This window comes from Crassostrea angulata, chromosome 5 (assembly GCF_025612915.1).
Source record: "Crassostrea angulata isolate pt1a10 chromosome 5, ASM2561291v2, whole genome shotgun sequence".
NCBI classification, from domain to species: Eukaryota; Metazoa; Mollusca; class Bivalvia; order Ostreida; family Ostreidae; genus Magallana; species Magallana angulata.
The window spans coordinates 45,231,398-45,246,795 of record NC_069115.1 but is presented as its reverse complement, the minus strand read 5'-3'; the positions used below and the strand labels follow the sequence as shown (position 1 = coordinate 45,246,795).

The window sequence follows — 15,398 nt, the reverse complement described above, 5'->3', positions numbered from 1 at the left end:
TTATACGCGGAGTTTCAAATATAATACGAGTTTAACATATAATTATACTCATACATATAATGATGTATAATTCTAAATTAAATGTGACATTTAATTTAAATTAAATTCCCTTAAACTACATTATACGCGGAGTTTCAAATATAATACGAGTTTAACATAGAATTATACTCATACATATAATGATATATAATTCTGAATTAAATGTGAACTTTAATTCAAATTAAATTCCCTTAAACTACATTATACGCGGAGTTTCAAATATAATACGAGTTTAAAATAGAATTATACTCATACATATAATAATGTAAAATTTTAAATTATATGTGACATTTAATTTGAATTAAATTCCCTTAAATAACATTTATACGCAGAGTTTCAAATATAATACGATTTTAAAATAGAATTATACTCATACATATAATGATGTATAATTTAAAATTAAAGATGACATTTAGTTAAAATTAAATTCTCTTAAACTCGACATTTCAAATTCAATAGGAGTTTACAAAGAAAATAAACAAGTAAAAGAATATATTGTAAATTATATGCCAGCAAAATCATTGCTTAGAATATAATAAGCAAATAAACATCAAGTCCATGAAGAGTTATAAGTATTACACTCATTCGCGCAGTGGGTGAAATACTTTTTTTTTAATTTTAAAATGCAGTTCATCTTACATTCTACTATGATGCTCTTGAAATTTTGATGTCCATATTGAATTGCGCATTTCGTTCGTTTTTTTATAATGTAATAAACAAAATTGTATCCAATTTATTAGCTGAATGTGTGGTCTCCTGTCGTTTTGAAACTGTTATGAATGTAGTTAATTACTAGTACTTCTACGCTGCAAGGTAAATTAAAATTTTGCATTTACCGGTACTTAATTCATTTTCCAATATTTACTTCTGCAAATATGTTTCCTTATATGAACCTTTAATATAGCGAAAACTATCAATTCTATGTAAACTTTCCTGGCGTCAAAATGATCATAGCACGCGCTTACCGGGTGGATTTTTGTAAACATAAAAACTAGGTAAGTTTAACAATTCTGAATGATTTTCATTTTTCAAATGTAAATATAAGTAATAAACAGCAATGCTATAAAGTTCACCAGGATATGAACTTGGTTGGTACGTGATCAAATATTCTGATGATACCTTCATGCTACAAAGGATTTGATCACGTGACTAACCAAGTTCAAATCCAGAGGAACTGTTTACCTTGCTGTTTTTTTCCCTAATAATCAGCAACAGAAACAAATGAGTTAAGAAACTATAAATAGCAACTTTTAATCGAAAAGGAACAGATACTAACTATCTATAAATAAGAACAAAGAATAGAACACTACTGCATGTGTAGTGAATACATGTATTGTGACCTGATCTTTTAAAATTCGTGCATGTCTTTTTAACAAAAGGTTCTTCCAAATATTACAATCATTCATGAATTTGCATAATGCTTGCAAAACTTTAAAGTCTGCCTAATGAATTCACATTCAAAAATTTCAAATTAAAAACAACAAATAACTGATACCAAAACGTCACTTTTTTTACATCAAGGCAGATAATATAGCTTCATTTATAAACTCACTATTGGTTCAATCATTTAAAACTGGCAATGATAGGGTATATTAAGAGATAAATCGATGCGAGAGAAACAGAGCAAATTTCCCTTCCACAAAGGATGGTGCTAATTAACACATGGAAAAAATCCCTTAAAAATGACTTATACCAACTGGCACAGGAGGAAATATCCTTCCAAGAAGGCTGATGCCAACCGGCACAGGACGAAACATCCTTCCAAGAAGGCTGATGCCAACTGGCACAGGACGAAACATCCTTCCAAGATGGCTGATGCCAACTGGCACAGGACGAAACATCCTTCCAAGATGGCTGATGCCAACTGGCACAGGACGAAACATCCTTCCAAGAAGGCCGATGCCAACTGGCACAGGACGAAACATCCTTCCAAGATGGCCGATGCCAACTGGCACAGGACGAAACATCCTTCCAAGATGGCCGATGCCAACTGGCACAGGACGAAACATCCTTCCAAGAAGGCCGATGCCGACTGGCACAGGACGAAACATCCTTCTATTTGGCTTGTGCTTAATAGAAGAGGGTTTAATTTTTTTTTAATAATGATCTATTCCAATTAGAACAGGGCAAAACCAAAGAAAAAAAAATTCGCAGATCACATTTCATCCACCCATTTTCAAACCTTCATGGCTAGATCAAAATTTGTTTTTACAAAGCTTAAAATTATCGCTTTATTAAATCAAAAAGATGTAAAACACTTCACATCATAGAAATGACTCTGCTATTCAACAATATAAAAACATTTTGAATCATATTTGTTGCCCAGTAGTCCATTTGCACAACTTATCTACAAAAAATTCTTTGTAAAGTGCTTAACATAATAACTCCATAAACGTTCACAGTCTCAATTCATACTGAATATGATGGATATTAAGAGCTTCAACAATATTACCTAGTGGCTACACATTCATACCCTTCATAATAGGACAAATATATGAAACGCTCTTGTTGTACAGTTTTCCTTCTGCACAAATATATCTACAAAAGATTCTCTGTACAGGAATAAAAGCAGACGGTCCAAAGGTGTCGTAAATATTTTTTTTCCAAATCTCAACTGGCTTGCCACAATGAAATCTGTAAACATTTGGAAATGGCATAAGCCAGAAAACTTTTGCAAACAAATGGACTCTACTTTCATTGCCCATTAGGAGATTGTGTTGAACAAAATACTGAATGATTCCTGGTTGAAGGTCACCTGAGCCTACGTCACTGATAATTTTCCCATCATTATCATGCCAGTATGCCATAATATAAGAGGAGCGCTTGTGACGAGACTTATAGGATCCAAACACTTCTCCCCCAAAAGTAATTGAAGAACATTTTCTAAAAGACTTGGGCATACAATCAATGTGTTCATTATCACTGGGATACAAATGACAATATGTTTTTTTCAGCATAGCATAATCTTCTGAACAAAAAACATGGCATGATGACTTGTTACATTCAAATACAGAGCTAATTTGCCAATCTTGTCCAATTATGAGAGCACTTCTCTTTGACATGTACATGATCTTTAAAATTTCTACATCAGAATGAACTGTTTCAGATACTACAGTTGGAAAATGTTTTTTAAACTCATCATTGTAAAGAGATGGAAATTCCAATGAATGAACAAATGAATCTCTTAAAAATCTTCTCATTAGTTGCATTTCAATGGCTCTACTATTATTTGGCATATTCCCTAAATGACCGTTATATCTCTCAAAACTAAACAGCCAAAAAGAGTAAATAGGGCCATAATCTGAAACACATTGTGATAGGTGACAATGCATGTGCATATTGGGTGTCACAACTGAAGAGCCATATAACCTCTCAATGCCTTTACAAAAATCAATGATATATCTATCAAATTGTGAAATGTCAGCAAAAGAAATACATTTTGTTGTCAAGATTCTACATGCCATTACAAATTTTCTCCAAACATCAAGATCAGTTTTAGGCAAAATATCAACAAGAGCAAAAATTGAAAAAAAATTTGTCCAATTCTTCCATTGTTCAGCTGTAAAGCCTCCGAAGGAAGATGCAATTTTCCGAGGAATTGCCCCAATATTACTTGCTGCATCAACAGAGTCAACTCTTTCTTGAATTGTGACTAGCTGTTCTGGGTGTATAACTTTTAATCCTAGCCACAATTTCATCATTTTTTTGGCAGTTCCTTGAAATAAATTATGCATCGGATCGACAATAGACATTCGAACAGGATCAAAATAATCAATTTCACATAGTTTCGAAAATCTAACCCCCAAAGAAGATTCAAGTCTATCTCTTTCTGTCTGAGTTTTAGCCTTTTTCAGTTCTCTGATTGAAGACATGTAATTTTCTAATGTGCGTTTTGGCCAACTATTTACATCAAAACCAGAGTAATCTCTCTTGCCAAAATCTCCAGGAAATTTTTTAGAACATTTTGAGCACCCTAAACATGCTGAGTGACCTAAAAATCCACAAAGTTTTCGAGTTGCTGGTATATCACAACCAACACAGAGAAGTGCTATTTTGAATGTTTTTTTAACATTAGGACTTTTGGATGACAAAAGTTGAAATCCTTTTGACCAACCTAACTTTAGTTCATCTACTAATGGAGAAATGAAACTATTTACAGAAGGTTCATGATTGAGATCTGGTATTACTCCTATCAACAGCACATTCTTTAATTTGAATCTTTCTTGTCTTGGTAGATTTAAAATAACAGCATAAATTACTCCAATAGAGTATTTCACATGCTCAAATGGCTGGAACCAATCTAAGTTTAACATTAGTGCATAGTTATTTCTATGATTTAAAAAAGAACTTTTTTCGGTTGTCATAAATTCCTTCCAAATTTTCCCATCATACACATCAGTCATGAATCCTGGCTGTTGTTTTCTTGATCTCCATATTTCACATTTATCTTCAAATCCAGGCCTCCTGACCAAATTTTGAAGAGATTGTTGTAATGGCTTATAGCAATAAGATTTAAATGGATAAAGTTTTGTAGTACCATCTGACAGTGTAACATGCTTTAGCAACAATTCTCCACATTGTTTTCTTCTCGCAAGTTGCGTATGGTTTGGAAATTCCTTGTAAGAACATTTACCAGAAATAGTTTGCCCTTCAACATTCAAAAAGCATTCCTCATATTTGTATATAGAAAAACATTTTCTGCATACAACAAATTTTAAAAAATTGTCTTTTTTAAGACCTAACTTTTTCCATAACAAATAGACTGATCCAGGAAAAACTGCAGCAAAACTTGAAAAAATGACAGATTCTTCACCCAGCTGACTAAAAAATGTCCACAAAAATGATAACAAATGATTCATAGCAGAATCGGGAAGTGCAGATACAGCTTGCCATGTACACAAAAACATACAAAACCATATCAAAAGTGTTCCTAACTTTACATTCTTATTTGGAACATTCTCCACATGCGTATTGTTATCTGTAGTATCACCTGTCTGCAAGTCTAAATCTATATCATCGATGGATATGTTATTCCAAACTTCCTCATCACTGTCCATATCATTGTCATGAAAATCTTGTGAAACATTTTTCTTAACATAAGAAGCAAAAACATCAGATAATCTATATGATGCAAGATTATCATCTGACGAAGATTGGTTATCTATATGCTCACACATTTGTACATCTGGTTCATTTTCAAAATCTGTTTTCGAACACTTCCAAAGTCTAGTACTACTCTCAAAATTTTCTTTTGTGTGCTGTTCAAAATACCTAATAGAAAAAGATTGTTTACAGCCAGGACATTCCTTTCTAGACAATTTCTTTCTATGAGCAATGTGAAAAAATGAGAGTTTACGTTTCTCTGACATTTTTGATAGCTATCAACACTTAAAGAATACAGAGTTCATAGTAAAAATAATTGAAACATCCATGGATACACTATGGCCTGCAAAATTTACAGTTTCTACATTTTTTGACTAAAAAAATACAATGATCAGTAAATCTTAACAATTTGTCTCTTTTGTGTTGCTCATCCTCTAGGATCTTCTTAAGTTTAACCACTTCTCTGTCCTCTGCTCCAAACAGTTCTTGAGCTGTTCTGTTTCTTTTTGCCACAAATGTATCGTCAATTCTGATTCCCCTTTCTTTGATTTCCAGTTCAATCTCCTTTTCTGTGGTATCAAAGGTGTCATCTACGATGTCCACTATAATTAAAATGTGAAGGATTGCAAAATGTGTATTGTGCTAAAATATATTGTTATACTTTCATGTTAAATACTGAAATCTGATTGGTTAAGACACAGTTAATAGTATTTTCTATTACCCTCAGCGTTAGCAACGCACTTAGCAACGGGTAACATTAAAAAATGTTACATGCGCGAAAATTATACGCGTACGGTTCGCTGTAGAATTCACGTTATTCCTATATAAAAGCAGTAAAATTTCTTAAAAATTTAGACATTTAGTATAACAAAATAAATAGTGCCTGTTTGGGAGGATAACAGTTGAAATTGACACCCCTCAAAAACCATTGTCAACCACCGCTTCGCATTGGTTGACAATGGTTTTCTCTGGGTGTCAATTTCAACTGTTACCCTCCCAAACAGGCACTATTTATATAATGTAAATGTCCCTAATGTAACCAAATTGTAAATAAAGGTCACATTCAAAAATTAACATACATATTTTACTGCTCATCAAAAGTTTAAGTATTCATATTTTTAACTGTAGGGTATCAATATAAATCTGCACAGAAAATATGAATTTAAGCCAAATCATACCAAAAAACTATGGAAGACAAATACAAATGGGGATAGAAGAATTGGAAAAAAATTAACGCCAATAAAGGCATTCGTACCCGTTTGGGTGCAACCCAAACGTTATTAGCAATATACTTAAAATTCTTAGTATGATTCAACCTTATCCCATTGTGCTACTGAAATCTGAAAAAAAGTACTTTTCACATGTCAAAATAATAATTTAATAAAGTTAGCAATTAACTTTATTATACTTTCATGTTAAATACTGAAATCTGATTGGTTTAGACGCAGTTGATAATCCGTTCTATTACCCTCAGCGTTAGCAACACACTTGGCAACGGGTAACACAACGAATTGTTACATGCGCGTAAATTATGCGCGTTCGGTTCGCCGTAGAATTCACTTCATTTCTATATAGAAAAAGTAATTTCTTTTTTTAAAAATAAGACATTCAGTATAATAAAATAAATAGTGCCTGTTTGGAAGGGTAACTTTTGAAATTGACACCCCTTGAAAACCATTGTCAACCTCCACTTCGCGTTGGTTGACAATAGTTTTCTCGGGATGTCAATTTCAACAGTTACCCTCCCAAACAGGCACTATTTATATATTATAATTTAAAATTTATATTTACAGTTCATAGGAGAGACAGTTTCAAACTTTTCTGGTTTGCTAGTTTCTTTCCTTGCCTTTTCCAGTCTTTTATTACGTCTTTTTTCCCTTCTTTTCTGCCTTTTTTCATTGGTGGAATGTCGACCCATTTTATCTATAAAAAATAATGTTCACATTAGATAACTATAGACTAGTTAGAAATTTTATCTCTTTAAGGACATAGCTATTATTCTCAGTTCTTACTGCACACTAAAAAGTTTTGATTTCATGACAATGTATGCAGTCACTCTGAAAGATCTGCTCTTTGCTGGTCTGCATGATCTTCCCTTTGATGGCAAATAAATGTGAAATAAAACTAAACAACCTACTGGAAATTATTACAAGGTTAGCTTTTTAAAAAGCTAAGAAATTCAGCCAGCTGAATATCAATTTTTAGGTCAAAAGAGAATATGCAATCTATTTAATATACCAAATACATGTATAGTCTCCAGAACAATTATGATATGCAAATTTACATTTATAAAATGCAGGTGTACTTAGTTTGCACATTTTTTTATGACTGAAGAAGCGCATAACATCGGGGGTAAGGGGAGGCCTGATCCCCCCCCCCCCCCCCCCTATTAGTTCCTCACAAAAAAAAACATTTTTCATTAAAGAGGTTTCCCTATTATTTAAGGTGGTATGGGACACCTGTTGCTATTAATGTGAATCAAAGTACATTAAAACTGAAATTCTTTCACTAGTGTAGAACTTTCCAATTTTACAATATTTAACCTAAAATGGTTTTAAAAATTTATGGAAAGGGAAAATTTTTTAAATCCCCATGGCAGCGGTATTGGAACTCATGATTTACAGATCCGCAGTGAACCCTACGCTGTTATAAAGTTGTATTTCGATTTTGGAAAATAAACTGTTGATAACATTATACTTGATTTTATTGTTTATTTCAATAATTAATATGTCACAGCATGGACTTTACCACCTTAAAGGAACTTCACGCTACCAGCACCCCTCCCCCTCCCACACACTGATATATTGGACGGTTGAGTATTGCAAATGATTGCTCTCTGTAATTCGTGGTCCCTTGTCGCAAACAACTATATCAATATCAGGTATTCCAAACCGTGGCTCCAGACGATGACAGCGGACACAAAATACATGATACAAAAGTGTAACTGCGAAGTTTGACCAAAAGAAACTGACCATTTTCATAACTTATGCGAATTTCTTTAATAGTAACAACTGACTGTTTAATTTCTTCCCAGAATATCAATTTACGCAAGTGCATTTAAAGTTTCATTCTAATATCTTAATTACATGTAGCTAACTAATAATCAAAAATGTACAAAAGATCCTAATAACAAAATTCCAAGCTTTTCATACAGTTCTCCAGACTTGTTAATGACAATTTCATCTGGTCACCACACAGCATAATTGTTTACAGTGTCTACAGACTCTCTAACCTCCCTGACCTAATTCGCTGCTTCTGCTAACATTAATGATGCAACATCCCTTGACTTGATGAACTCTTTACAACCATTGATTAGCAGCTAGTAACCTCCATGCAGTTCATAGACCTAATTTCATGAGATAACATTCTGGCTACCACATTTAATTGACCACAAAGCTGTAGCCCCAATTTTTACATTTACACTCTCTCTCTCTCTTTCTCTCTCTCTCTCTCTCTCTCTCTCTCTCAATTTTAAATTGTGAACTGAATATAATATAACAATGTTTACTTTAATGACCGCAGCATGACTTTAGTGAAATTAATAATAAAAATTATAACAGAACCAACAATCATTTATACACTATGACTGGAATTTTATTTGTTATTAATTTTCAAGGCATCATGGTATTGTCAGCAGTCAATAAAAATATATGTAGGGCCAGAGGGCTATAATAAGCTGTGCCTGCTGCCTAATCCCCTCCAATATATTATATTGAATAAATTATTGTTTATTTATATGTTTACTGGAGACTGTGAGAGAGAGAGAGAGAGAGAGAGAGAGAGAGAGAGAGAGAGAGAGAGAGAGAGAGAGAGATAGCTTCAGAAGGGGGTGGGCTGAACCCCCCGCCCCTTACAATAAAAAATGAATTTGGAAGGAGTTCTCCCCACTTTTTGGTTAGAGAGAGAGAGAGAGAGAGAGAGAGAGAGAGCGTGTGGAGCAGCTCAATGCTTGTTAAGAGTTCATCAGGTCAAGGGATGTTGTGTCAGAGGCAGCTAATTAGGTCATGGGGTAAGAGAGTCTGCAGACTCTATAAATAATTATGCTGTGTGGTGACCAAATAAAAATGTCATTAACAAGTCTGGAGAACTGTATGAGGGTGCTATGGTTAGAAAGGCATTTTTATGAGGTTAGGGAAGGTGAAAATAACGAAGTGGATAAGTTATTTTGAATAGCGGACATAACCATGATCATCAACAATTCATTTGTAGTTTTTCTAAAAGGACTTTTAAACTGCTTAATAAAGAATAATTTAACGTTGTTACAAATGTTTAAATAATTATAAAGTGAAATAATAAATAAAATATTACTTACCACCTAGAACTTCACTCAGTATAGGCCTACATGTACGACTGCTGTTTCACCTATATTACAAAAAACAAAAATGCATAGTATTCGATCGAGAGTATCATAGTTTTTGAAGGATTTTTAAACACATGCACACACACACTCATGATCATATCTACAAATATTTCGACCCATAATTCATTATTTTAATACTGTACCAGTAATCTAATTAATTGTTCCTAGAGAGAGAGAGAGAGAGAGAGAGAGAGAGAGAGAGAGATCCTACCTCTTCAAATCTGTTGACGCTTCGGAACTGTTGATTACATCGTTTTGATGTGCGATGTGCAGACAATGCATTGGGCGCGGTCTGATTTTTCCGCCAAAATATTGATGAAGCTGGTGATGCATATTTAGTTTCGTATAGTCAAAGTTAGTAAAAGAATAAGGGGAGTCGAGAGAGAAAAATACGCTGTCAATATATATAACGTTTATTCCAGTACGCATAAACTGAAAATGAAGTAAAAAATGATCGAAATATGGATGTATTTTAATTATTAATAGTTATACGAAAATGATAGTCATTAATATTTGGCGCAAAGTCTTTGGCGCAAAGTCTAAGTTGCGGCAAAAGTGTTCCCAAAGTGTTAACATCTCGTGGTTTTCACAGTAGTTGAAATTCGTTATGTCTAATTCCGAAGCCGTAGCATTCTCCTCAGGAGATAGTTTCCATCCGTCGGATGCATCGGAAAGCGACAGCAGTCAGGAAGAGGATTCTGTGTATTCAGAATTCCTCAGGAAACGAAAACCAAGGACAAGCACACCATCAGCTTCAAAAACTTCTAAACAGAGACGCAGCAGAGTAGTGAGTATTTTGTCTGGTCATTGACTTATTACATCTTAATTGTAAGATACTTTGACTGACTTTAAGAAGAAGGAGGGGGGGGGGGGGGTCATGGAACCCCCCTCTTCCCACTACTCATAGTCATACATTTGTTTACTTTCAACTTTGTTTATATTAATTTATAATGCATGCTGCATGCTAATCACTCTCTCATGCCTTAATTAAAAACACAGGTGTTTATGTCTTTTATTTATTTATTTGTTTTTGAACTTTTCTTTTTCTGCATACTATTAACTAGTTCTCTCTCTCTCTCTCTCTCTCTCTCTCTCTCTCTCTCTCTCTCTCTCGCCTTAGTCTGTTTCTTAATACAGTAAGATGCATCCTGTACAAATCAAGCAGTTGTGCTTATAAATCCATTTTCTCTGGCAGTAATATTGAATCAGAATATGCATGGAATTTATTGAATGAAAAAAAAAAGCAGAATGTGATCTATTTCTGAAATGTACACCTTTGTACCTGTAACATCTTCATTTGTTTATCTTTTATGTTCAAGCTTACACCAATGACTCCAGCTTCTCAAGAATTACATGTACCTGAAACACCAACAACTAGTGGAACTAATTTATCCCTTGGTCAAGAGGCATGTCTTTTAAATTACATTTTTATTAAGAATTACAACTACAATGAAGGCAGTATCTGTCATGGGCATGGCAATATCTTTCATGGACCCCTGACTTTATTGTAAATTTATATACAGCGATAAATTCAATTATTTACAATACTTAATTAAGTCAATAATAACTGAGTCGACCAAAAAAAAAACCCATTAAGTGTAGATTTTCAAAATGAAAAGATTTTATTTGCAAAATATACAAAAGCATATAGGGACACATGAAATTAAATTGCTTTGAACAATTTTTACAACTTTTCATTTTTTTTGTAGAATCGGATAATTGACTACCTCAGGTCAATAGATCGGAAGATTGACTGTTTGTCGACAGAAGTAAAAAACCTCAGGGAGGAGATTTCCTCAAGCAAAGACTGTAGAAGGAAGGAAGACCCGAAACCTACCATACCTCCAAGAATCAGAGTAAGCTTATATGTAAATGTGATTTATTTATGCAGTAAAAAGATAAACTTTAAAGAGGTAAAGCACTCTTTTCATTTGATATTGCACCATTCTACCTACTTTTGGCTCTGTCAACATGAGAAGCAATTTTCAGAGACAGATAATTCTTATTTTTTTAAAAAATCAGATATGATAACATGACTTACATGTTAATTACATGCATGTGAAAACTTCAAATGTTGAGTCCTTATACCTGTCACAATTTTTCCCAACAGACAGCAGTTCATGATGCATACAAGCATGCTATAGAGGATGGTTCTGAAGAATGGGTGACCAAAATGGCAGACAAAAAAATGAAGTAAAAAGCATTTTTTGTTCATATCTACATTTATAAGTTCTTAAAAATTCAAATCATCCATGTCAGTGCTTACTATTTTACAAGCAATGCCATTTAAATGTAAAGAATGTTAAAGACTGTTTTCTATTATAATGATTTTAAGCTACTAAGTTCTCAAATCTCTTTGTTATATATAATTTCTTATTTACATGTATAATTATATCTATAACAAAGCTTTAGTCATTTTTATTTTTAATTGTTGGAGCATTACATTGGGAAAATCATGAGTTAACACAATTATATAAATTCTTAAAGAGTCTCATCTGATGAAAATAAGGAGACAACTGAAGCGGTAAGGCGCTTTGTGAAGGGACTTTACCCTGAGGTTCAGGATGGTGTAATCCAAGGTATGATGTTCAAGTACATGTAATATATACATACAAGATACATTAATTTTGACAACACTTTAAACTATTTGTTTTTTAATGAATTGCTTCTGCATACTTTTAGTATTGAGATGGTTTCTTATTCATCCAAAATTACTCTATACAGATTAATTTCACATAATGTTATGCTTATACTCATTCTAATTACATGTATTAATTCATCATGGAAACCCATTGCTCTCTCTCCTACACACTGCCCATTGGTTGAAAGCAGTGTGTAGGAGAGAAAACCTGTGGGTTTTGATGATGATCTTAATTATGATTAGTGATAAATGTATTTATATTATATTTCCTTTCAATATACATTGTGTGTATGTACCCTTTATTTCAATTTTTAGCTGCTGTGGGGAGGTACTTTGACTCCATATCTCAAAAAAACCACAAAGAGTCTACAGAAAAGTAGACAAGCACAAAATGAAAATGCTTCATTATAGCAGAAGAAAAAGGGTAAATGAATTTCTTGAAGCTTAAGTTATATTGAATAGATAAGTTGATTTAAGTTTATTTTTGAGCCATATGGTGTATAAAATTTCAAAGATAAGAAGAAGAAAATTTTAAGCTTAATGAAAACATTGCATATTACAGTTGTCAACAAAGATTGCTTGTACATTTACTAATTGTATTTTTATAGTAAAGAGAACGAAGTCTTCATATTATTTGCATGAGGTGTAGATTTTTTCCTCCTATTGCATTTATATTTTTCTTTGTAGAAATTGCAGTGGAGAACATCCATGATCTCCAAAAAAACTGGTTGGGATGAAGAGAAAAAGAGGCGTGTCCGTGATGCCATGGACATTACGTACATGTCCTCGGAGGAAGAGGTAAATAGTGATGAGGACTCCTTCTTCACTGTCAAACCTCTGCCGTGGAGATCTGAGGAGTTCAGCGGGATTATTGCAGAGCTGGACTCCAAGTTCGAGAAGACTCAGTCAAGTCGCTCTCGAAGACAAAAAATAAAGAGAGTCAAGGGCAATAACCCCTCTGAAAGACCAAAACCCACTCTCAGAGATGGGCATGAGTGGGTGTTTGTATAAATGCTCCTACAGTAGAACAAGGTTAGAGCAGATACTCCAGTCAAAAATTTGTAAATAAAGTCATGCCAGTTTTACTTTTATTCCTCTTACCCGTATCTTTAACAGTGTAAATTCCATTATAAATTTATATTAAGATATAAACTATTACAGTAACAATGAATCATTATCTTTCCTGCCTGGAGGTCTGCTATAATCTTGTTGTACTGTTTCAATTAGATATTCTACAAACTTGAGCAATGGTTTTCAATTAGATTAATATTTGTGGGTAGAAAATCATTATGTAAATTACATTTCTTTCTTAAACAATTCCCTGGTTTAATATTTTCCTCAATGTTGTCACATACACTCAATTCTAATGTTATAATTTTTTTTTTTTTAATTAATGATGTGAAAATATGACACATTACGAAAGAAAATTTTATATTAAAAAAATTAAAACTTAATTCATGTAACATAAATTTAATTTTGATTTCCTAAGCTATATAGCTGGTGTATTGAAATATTCTGTATATATACATTGTTGATGATAGTTTGTCCCGATTAGACACACTCTATTCTCAGATCCTCCCCCATGTCATATAGAAATTATTTTTTAAAATTGGTATGACTTTGGTATGTTTGTGAGTTTTTATTTGGATTTAATCATATTTCATTTAACAATTTCAATAAGGATTTGAAAACATGCACAACCTACATGTATCCTCTCCTCGATTTTTCTTAAAAAAATGATATAATTAAATGAGGCATTTTGAAATCATGGTTGATTAAAGGTTCCTTGTGAATAGTGTGCCATCCAATTTTGAATCCATGTCCATTTAGTATGGGATAAGCCCACAGATTTTAATTGATAATTATCTACTTTGAGACTTCTTGATAATTATAAGTCTATAAACATAAAATGTTGACTATATCAGTTTCATTGTTTTGGTTTTTGTTTAAGTAATTGTGTATTTAATATGAAATGATTAGATTGATTAATGTTGATAAGGAATAAGCATTCATGATTTTATGTTTTCAAATGCAATTTTTTTTTTAAAAGAAACATTTTATATGCACCAATTATGCATCTTTAAATACCATTAATTATTATTTTGCCATACATGTATTAAAAACTTTGTATTTATTGAAAAGCAATACTTTGGGAATCCAGGTTGAGATTTTTCAAAAGGTGAACCATTCATCGTTTTATTGTGTTTTTGTGAATGAGATTTACATTTTCCATGCTCTGAAGAACTTTGTACAAATAAATTGGCTCATGCTTTATGACAACAATCCTCCATATTCTTTTATCTTTAGACTCTATTGGTAATTAAGCTGCTCTGCTACATGGATATGTCTTTTCAATAATAATAAAAAACAATGTTACTATCCTTAAAATAAGTCAAAAATTTAAACAAATGTTGAATTTTGGAAAATGACTTGCATGTACTTGCTTGTAGTTCTTAAAACTCAATGTAAAGTGAGGTACAATAAACACATGAATGTAGAATATAAGTTGAGTAAAATGAGAAAATTAAACTAAAACTCGACGTAAAATTGGGTATAAAGAACATTTAAATGTGGAATATAAGTCGAGTAAAATGAGTGAATAAACTTGAAACTCGACGTAAAATTCTATATAATAAACATTTAAATATGGAATTTAATTTGCGTAAAATGAGTGAATAAACTTGAAACTTGACGTAAAATTGGGTATAATAAACATTTAAATCTTGAATTTAAGTTGCGTAAAATGATTAGATTAAACTTGAAACTCGGCGTAAAATTCGATATAATAAACATTTATATGTGGAATATAAGTCGAGTAAAATGAGTGATTAAACTTGAAACTCGACGTAAAATGGTGTAAAATCATGTTTTAAATTTCGCGCATAATGAAGTTTAAATAACTTTTTACTTGTAGTTTACTTTGCGTTTAATTGTATATTAAATGTCATTAAATTTCGGCGTTTAATAAGAATTTTACGCCACTGAAAACTTCAAGTAAACTCCACATAAAATTTAAAATTAAATCCGCATTAATTGCCTAAATTTCACGTATAATATGGGATTTAATAGGAGTATAATTTGTGATTAAACGTCACTTTTCGTGCAGTGATTGTTAATTGCATATTAAGTGAATGGTGCAAACTTGACTTATAAAATCGTCAGTATATAGCCAGAGCATATATCATTTAAAGATGTTTTGATGAAAAATGTTTAATACCAAGTTCATTGATTTAGTTTCCTTTTTGCAAGTTTCCA

At 32.4% G+C, this 15,398-nt stretch overlaps 1 protein-coding gene and 1 pseudogene across 2 annotated transcripts; one reads left to right on the top strand and one right to left on the bottom strand.

Annotated features, from left to right (window-relative positions):
- Positions 1-2,498: 2,498 nt before the first annotated feature.
- Positions 2,499-9,811, bottom strand: LOC128183214 (uncharacterized). Of its 2 annotated transcripts, XM_052852137.1 has the most exons (4): positions 9,714-9,811; positions 9,455-9,504; positions 6,934-7,065; positions 2,499-5,744 (listed from the first exon to the last, which is right to left on the bottom strand). In XM_052852137.1, the coding sequence occupies exon 4, from the start codon at positions 5,406-5,408 to the stop codon at positions 2,499-2,501; it is 2,910 nt and encodes a 969-aa protein (XP_052708097.1). In that variant the 5' UTR covers positions 5,409-5,744; positions 6,934-7,065; positions 9,455-9,504; positions 9,714-9,811. The 2 variants fall into 2 exon arrangements, with proteins under 2 accessions (XP_052708097.1, XP_052708098.1); XM_052852138.1 differs by lacking the exons at positions 9,455-9,504; positions 9,714-9,811 and having other exon boundaries at positions 6,934-7,453.
- Positions 9,812-10,109: 298 nt separating this feature from the next.
- LOC128183217 (uncharacterized) lies at positions 10,110-15,227 on the top strand (annotated as a pseudogene).
- The last annotated feature ends 171 nt before the right edge of the window (positions 15,228-15,398 follow it).

What these genes read in the sequence shown, in the direction of transcription:
- LOC128183214 (XM_052852137.1), bottom strand. Translation starts at nt 5,408, where the DNA reads ATGTCAGAGAAACGTAAACTCTCATTTTTTCACATTGCTCATAGAAAG.